The following is an 8562-nucleotide window of genomic DNA, read 5'->3' as shown; positions in this document are numbered from 1 at the left end:
TATGCAATTCACATTATTTCTTGTTTACAATTTTTGATTGACAAGTTTTGGAGCGACTGTTTTTCAACATTCTATAAATGTAGAAGAGATTTAACTAAACTTATTAATCATAATTTCTTTTCTATCACGAGCTTATAGATTAAACTTATACTATTATCCACACTAATTAATTTACAGATATTCAAGCCCAAGCAAAAAAAATCGCTCAATTAACTGGGCTTTATAATGCACTTCATATGAATTTAATTTAACTCACTTTTAATAAAACAAGAAAATAAATATAATTGATTGCATACTGTAATAATTATAAAAAATCTAACATACCAAAAATAAAATGTAAACCAAATAACGATTATGCAATATATAAACACTCTATTTAAATATCGCTTTTCTCATATAAATTATTAAGAATAATTTTATTATTTCTAAATTTTAACTAAAGTTATTATTTCATATTAATAATTATACAAAATTAATTATGAATAAAATTATTATGTATATAGTATTAATTATAAATAAAATAGACCCCTTTTTTTTTTTTTTTTACCCAATGAGTGCAGCTCAGTTGGTAACTTGACGCTGAGTTAGTGGGGTTGAATATGTGTTTGATTCCAGCTGAATGCATTCTTGGGGAGGGGGCTGAACCTTTAGTCATCACTGTTCCCCGCATTCCGGATTAGTCCCATAGCCGATTCAAAGAGTCGAAGCTCGTGAAGATACCGGAGGGAACCAACTCGTCTCAAAGAAGATAATTAAGATTGGGTAACTCAAAAAAAAAAATAGACACTTTTTTGTATTATTCCATGTAACACATGATAAGTTATTACATTGTCGGCGTGCATCTTCCCTCACAGAGAAATGAGACACCAACATTGTCCGTTGTTGCCCGTTTGGTGCCGATGTCACCGTCACACATATCAATGCATCATGACACCGTCACACATATCAATGCATCATGATATTGATGGCATGGCCAGCGGTCACAGCGCTTATAACAAGAACTCACAAGTCACAACTATTACGGCGCGATTGTGTCAAGCTTTATGGAAATGAAGATAATAATACAGTAGTTTTATGATGATGAACGAAAATGTTACATTTTTATAAAAATAAAAGTATTTTAAAACCCCATAAATCTTTTAGGAAATTTTTTATTGTTATTGAAAAATAATTTTCTTATGTTGTAAAAACAAAATTGCAAGTGAGATCCATAGATAAAAAGAAAAGAAGAAGAAGAAGTGTGACTCATCCATATTTTACGTGTGTAAAAAATTTAGTTATTTTATACAAAATGAGATAAATATAAATTAAATCTTTTACAATTTTTTAACAAAACAAATTTTAAAAATTATTTAATACTAACACATATATTTTGAAATTTATTAAAAGTAGGGGATATTATATTAAAAATATAAATACATCAGATCATATTTGAAATAATAACTATAAAACGACTTCGTTTTAAAATAGGGTTCCTGTTGCTGTCCTTGTCCGTGTCATTATAACGGTGCACGTGGCAAGACATTTAAACGCAAACTACAAAAAAGACATGGTTAATTGAAAACACACACACTTCACGAATCTTGATGGTCCAACAAAGACAAAGTACTTAATATTAACCTCGCCACTGCATTTAAACGCGTTTTGTTTGGAATGATAACGTGATCACATGTGACCTCGCCACCTCGGTTTCCTTTCCAATACTAGTCGAACCATTTATTTCAATTTTACACATTATTTTCCTTCACATTCTTTTTTTATGAAAATAATCCTTCGCAATAGTTCACAGTTCAAGACGAAAATAAATTAAAAGGAAAAAAGGGAACCTATTCATATTCTTCTTGAACTTGACCGTATGTAATCAGTCCCCGAACTGTATAATTTTTTTGTGACTGTTACAATGATTTTTTTATTAATTTATATTTTATCATAAGATTCGAATGACATATTACTTCAAAATATTAATAAATAATATTGCCGGTCAACTCTTTATTTATTTATAACTATATCTCTTCGTACTAGATTATTTTTTATTTGATAGTTAATTATATATATCTCTTCGTACTAGATTATTTTTTTTTGATATATATATATATATATATATATATATATATATATATATATATATATCGTTGTCAAATGATACTAAACATCCTCTATTGTCTCCTAGAAGTATCCAAACCGAGTTCCGGTAAGAAATAAAGATCATAAATAATAAATGGTTACGAATAAAACAAATACTAGGTGCATATTTGTCAATAAGCAAGTAGTCATGTGTATATCACATAGCTCTGACTGACAACCATACAATTTAGATGGAAGGAGCTATCCACTTTTGTATGTTAAATTATAATACATATTCTTAAAAGTAATTTAATCTTTTGATTTTTTTTGTATAGTATTCTTACATTTTTGTTGAAAATTTGTATTTATCTAATTAATTATGCATATTTTGTTAATTTTAAATATTTTATGCTCTACTGAAATCAGCTATGCATATTTTGTTTAGAAATTAAATATTATATTCTAAAGATTACGTTTTCAATTTAATTCTAATGTTTGTATTTGAAATTAATTTTTCATTAAAAAACAAAGTTCATATATACTAAAATAACGGTCCTATCTACCAACAAATTAGCGGTATTTATTAGCATATTTTTATTGTTATTCTTGCTAATTAATTTACTAATGATTAAATAAACATCAATGTATCTTCTATGGCGTGTAACTCACAAAATTTTTATACTAGTACAAATAGATTCTCCATTTTGTTGTTCAACATTTTACCCCCTAAATTTATCATTATTAATTAATGATTTCAGATTTTTTATTAAAAAATAAACTGTAAAACATTTTGTCAGTCATATATAAATCTTTAAATATTTCTTCATATTTAGTTACACTTATTTTTTTTTTTTTTTGTAAATAGTTACACTTATTTTTAAAGGCGTGGTTATATATCTATCACTTTTATTTTTCTATCTTTATTATTCTTTTGAATGGATTCAAATTAATTGTTTCAAATATTAAAAAATTCAAAAAATAAACAATTATAACAAAAAACTTAAGTTTGCAGTTGATGCACCATGCAACACTTACCTTTAGGCTACAATTAATTATTAGTCAAAATGCATCTTTTAATATAATTGTTACATATTTTAATATAAATTCAGTTTAATCAGTAACCCACCAATTAAATTAGTGATCTATTAATCTAGTATCCCAACTGGCGAGTTTAATAACATTGGAGGGGAATGTAATAATAATATTTTTTAAATTTTGTTGTAAGTATAAACAAAATAAGGAACCTGCCGGAGTAATTGATTATTTTTGTTTAATTTTAAAGTGTTTGAAACTGCTAATTTAAATAAAATCAAACAGTAAAAAATAAAGGTAATAAGTGGAGCAAAATTAAATGGTAGTCAATATAACAATCTCATTTTAAATATTCCTTAACTTATCTTTATGTAATAATAATTAATTTAAATGAGGTACATAAAAAAAGGCAAAATAAAAAGTTCTTTGGCCAAATTATATGACTGAAGTATAAACACAGATATATTTCATTACTTGCAGTTCATTATTTATTACTTTCTTCAATTTAAAATAGTTATATTTAAATTATTATATATAGCAAAAAACACTCTGTGAAAGAATTTTAATTATAAATAGAATTAAATTTGATTAAATTATTTTTTTAACAAAATATTCAAAACATTTTTAATTAATTAATGATTTATCTCATCATTTTAGTCACTAAGTATAAAAAGAGTTAATAATAAAATTAATTATTATTAATATTTTATATATTTTTAAAATAGAAAAAAAATATACGTTTTCCAAAGCGTAAGAGGAAGAAGTAATACAATTGCTTAGAAAAACAAGAATTTTTTTAGCAATCATGGAATTTTTTTTAGTAGATCAGTTGAAAGACATTTCTCCTTGCAAGATTGGTTGTGTTTGCTGCCATTTCCATATGCAATAAAAAAGAAATACATGATTGCATATCATAACTACAAGAAAAAATATTCTTGATATCATTTTTAAAGTAATTAAGTTGGAATATATATATTTTTAAATTTCAATAGGTTAAGAACTTAAGATGATAATATATTTTTAATTAAATAAATTTTTTACTTTTTAATTTTGAAATTATTATTTTAAAAGCATTTATAAAGAAATTGTGGGAAAAATAAAAGGAGAAACTGATTTGCGTTTTTAAAGCAGGAAAAAATGAATATCACTTGATAGTTGATACACTCGATAAAGCCACCAGATAAATTACAGAGCCAACATTGAGGCATAACAGTCGCTACAAATAGTGCCACGCGTCCCTTAATTACTGTATCCTCTGTCGGTTCCCCTGCAGCCGGTGGAGCCACTGGACACGTGTCAGTCCCCATCATCTCTTTTTCTATCCCCACATCCGCCATCTCCATACAATACAATACAATACAATACAAGCTTTAAGTCCAACACTTTCCACACACTCCCACGCCATAATCGTTACATTTTTTTCCGGTTCAATTTCGCCGGAAAATCCGTGAATTCATCCTCTTTCTCATGCTTCCCAAATCAGTTAACCCCTCGCCGGAACCCCAACAATTCAGAAAACTCTCCGACCACAAAACCTCCCTCACAGCCTTACTCGGACCCCTTTTCTCCCCTCAAAACCCTCGCACATGGATTCTTTTTACCGTCATCTTCGTCCAGATCCTCATCCTCTGCAACCTCCGCAGCTTCCCAGCTTCAATTTCCATCACCCACCGCAGCCTCCCCCCTGCTCAAAACGCCTTCGTCGAAACATCAAACAGTGAAAACGGCACCGTTCAGGAATCTTCTCCAATTGAGCAGGACGAATGTGGGTCCGGCAGGGTTTTCGTCTACGACCTTCCCACAACCTTCAATCAAGAAATCCTCGACAATTGCGACAATCTCAACCCGTGGAGCTCACGCTGCGACGCACTCTCCAACGACGGCTACGGCCAGATGGCAACGGGGCTCGCCGGAATCGTGCCGGAGGATCTGCTTCCGGCGTGGTACTGGACGGACCAATTCGTCTCCGAAATCATCTTCCACAATCGCATGCTGAACCATAAGTGCAGAGTCATGGAGCCAGAATCGGCTACGGCGTTCTACATCCCATTTTACGCTGGACTCGCGGTGGGGAAGTACCTGTGGCTCAACTCCACCGCAGAGGATCGCGATCGTCACTGCGACATGATGCTGCGCTGGGTTCAGGAACAACCGCAATACAGAAGATCCAACGGTTGGGATCACTTCATTACGATGGGGCGCATCACATGGGATTTTCGCCGCTCCAAGAACGAGGATTGGGGTTCTAGCTGCATCTACAAGCCAGGGATGAGAAACATCACGCGCCTTCTCATCGAGCGTAACCCCTGGGACTATTTTGATATTGGTGTTCCCTACCCCACCGGATTTCACCCCCGTTCCCACTCCGATGTCTCTCGCTGGCAGAGCTTCGTCCGCGAGCGCCGCCGCACCGCGCTCTTCTGCTTCGCCGGCGCTCCGCGTCGCGCTTTCCCCAACGATTTCAGGGGAGTTCTGCTGAGTCAGTGCCGCGCCTCGGGCGGGTCGTGCCGATCCGTGAACTGCGCCGGGACACGGTGCTCGAACGGCACGTCGGCGATCCTCGAAACGTTTCTCGACTCGGATTTTTGCTTGCAGCCGAGAGGAGATAGCTTCACGCGCCGGTCGATTTTCGATTGCATGGTGGCCGGTTCGATCCCGGTTTTTTTCTGGCGGCGAACCGCGTATTTTCAGTATGAATGGTTCTTGCCGGGTGAACCGGGGAGTTACTCGGTTTACATAGACCGGAACGCGGTGAAAAATGGGACATCGGTGAAAGCCATTCTTGAGAGGTACAGCAAGGAGGAGGTAAGGAAAATGAGGGAGAAAGTGATTGAGTACATTCCACGGTTGGTTTATTCAAGGCCTAAACAAGGGTTACAAGGTACGAAGGATGCTTTTGATGTTGCCATGGATGGGGTCCTAAGAAGGTTTAGGGATCAAGAACAATCAGGGTTTAATAAGTGGAAATAAGATGGGGAATAAAATGCATGGAGTTAGATTTTGAAGAGATAAATAAATAAAAATATAACATATTTGTTTCAGGCAAATTTGGGAGAATAGAGGTTTTTTTCACTTTTTGTTTTTTCCAGGATTTACTTATAGATGTACAATGGGATGTACCATATTTATATTTTGTGATTCTTTGTAATATGATGAATTATACACTTATGGCTATTGATATTTGTTGGAGTAGAATATTTACAGAGAAGGTTGAGCAAATAAATAAATAAATAAATAAAATGGGCAAATGGGTTTTGTGAGGGTTACTCGCAGGGTATTTATGGGTTCAGTTTAGGAATAAACATATCCTTAATTTGGTTTTAGTGTTAGTTGTTGGGTTAAAATAAAAATATAATTGTTACTTTTTAGGATTTTTATTTTTATCAATTGCAATATAAAATGTTAATTTTTCTAGTTAGTCCAGTTTATTCCGGTGAACATACCAATTACTTATCTGGATTTCTGACCCGTTGTAAATCTGATCTAATAAACACTTCTAACTACTTGACAGACTTTTAAATAATAGTTGGTACTTGGTAGTTTGCCATATCTTTCACCACGCAACCTTGGACTGCTGCTTCAGGGTTTATTTATACTTCTCTGGGCATTCGTTGGATGGGAGAAACCGACAGAGCATCACAAAATAAAATGCTTTATAAAAACTACGTCTTGTATATATTATTATCTAATACTATTATTTTTGTGAGGAAAGAACGGTGTAGCTTAAAAGGGAATTGTACTTGGGACATTTGGGTGCCCGTATGTAGATTGAGCAAGACTCAATTGCTAATCCTATGGAACATGATTTTTCCAACCTCTATTCACCATGTCACTGTTATGATCTGCTTGGATTTGTAGAATAAATACATACTGTAGTGTATATGAACATCGAAATGTTAAAATGTGTGCCCTCCAATTTGAAAGAAAGTGTCTTGAAAGACGATGCCTTCAGAGTTCAGATAATTGGGGAATCTTTTCAATTTCTGTAGTGGCTTTGTGGGCCTTCAAGGGGTTAATAAATGAAGCATAAAAAATGGGTGGAATCTCCAGTCTATTTGTCCTCTGCCCCCTTATTAAACAAGCTGCCAATATGTAAGAATAAAGTGCTATTAAATATACACAACTCGATTGTTTAAGACCTGTAGCCTGTAGGATTACTAAAGTTCATTAGAAAAATAAACGAAAAGCAATTCACGTAACCTTTCCATTATTTCCATGGGGGCTCTTTTAGGATGATGGAATCATCATAGTATGGACACGCAAAAGTAAAACAAATCATGGTGATGAAAGTGACACTGTATTAGTCTGTTTCTTGTGTGGGATTTTGGGCAAGTTTAATAAATCTATCAAACCTTTATTTGTTTGTTTTAATGGTTAGATTTCCTTATTAAACTCAAGCAGAAGTTTATTAAGGAAAAATTGTAATCTCTTTAAGATTTGTCAATTGATAGTATTGTAGATATGTAACAAGAGTGCAAGAGTTCAAATCTTGTAATGCACTTTTGCCTGTGTCTATCTTTTTAAATGACAAACACCAAACTCATATTATAATAGGATTTATCATCTATCATTTAATATGATCACAAAAAGTTTTCTACACACACAACATTTTGTGGGGCTCACAGCAAAAAAAAAAAAACTTCGGCACGCAAAACGAATTTCTATAACATAACACAATCACTTTTCTTACCACATAACTCTTATAAAACCCATTATAATATACCAATTCTACTACTTTTACCATCACATTTTATTTCAAATGCTACTTCGCTTTTAGTTCAATTGTTATGCCAATAACTTATTTAAGTTTTCATTTATTTGAGTTTTGATTCTCTATCCTTTGTATCTTTCAAGCTTTCTTTCTTCTTCATCCTCTAGTTATTTTTTTTTTTATTTTAAACTTTTAAAATGAAATTTTTTAGGAATTAAATGCAAAAATAAAATAAAAAATCATGTATGTCTCATATATGATTAGGCCAATCTTATTATTGAGGTTATATTCTTTACATTCATATAAAAATGAAAAATAATAATTATTCAACATAATCAGTATATATTTTAATCCTTTTTACAGGAGTAATTAAAATTTATTAATTTATGTCAGACTAGAAAGAACCCACATAATTAGTCACATAAGCAAATTATAAGTCTAGTTTATTTATTTTTATATATGTATCACTTATTTTTTTACATAAACAAATTTAAACTTTTGCTTATTTTATAAGGCAATAACTATATATATAGTTTTTAGTATATATTTATATGACATTAGCAATATATGATACAATAATTCTTAAGTAAAAATAGGAAAATGCATTTGAATAAAATAAATACTAGTATTTTACAATATAATATATTTTTAGGATATGGTAAATTCGATTTTACAAGTTATAAGGATGGTGAAAAGTAGTTTTAATTGATGTTTAATTATTTTACTGTAGTAATAATATAATAGTAAAGTTAGAG

The 8562-nt window shown here is 31.8% G+C and overlaps 1 protein-coding gene across 1 annotated transcript; it reads left to right on the top strand.

Annotated features, from left to right (window-relative positions):
* The first annotated feature begins 4305 nt into the window (after nucleotides 1-4305).
* LOC133316240 (xyloglucan galactosyltransferase XLT2) lies at nucleotides 4306-6424 on the top strand. The gene has a single exon (XM_061517966.1). The coding sequence runs from the start codon at nucleotides 4564-4566 to the stop codon at nucleotides 6064-6066; it is 1503 nt and encodes a 500-aa protein (XP_061373950.1). The 5' UTR covers nucleotides 4306-4563; the 3' UTR covers nucleotides 6067-6424.
* Nucleotides 6425-8562: the final 2138 nt, after the last annotated feature.

This window comes from Gastrolobium bilobum, unplaced genomic scaffold (assembly GCF_033153095.1).
Source record: "Gastrolobium bilobum isolate Gb01-03AN ecotype WA unplaced genomic scaffold, APGP_CSIRO_Gbil_v1 utg7242, whole genome shotgun sequence".
Classification (NCBI taxonomy): domain Eukaryota; kingdom Viridiplantae; phylum Streptophyta; class Magnoliopsida; order Fabales; family Fabaceae; genus Gastrolobium; species Gastrolobium bilobum.
Note: the sequence above shows the minus strand (reverse complement) of the source record. Positions and strands in the feature narration are given on the sequence as shown.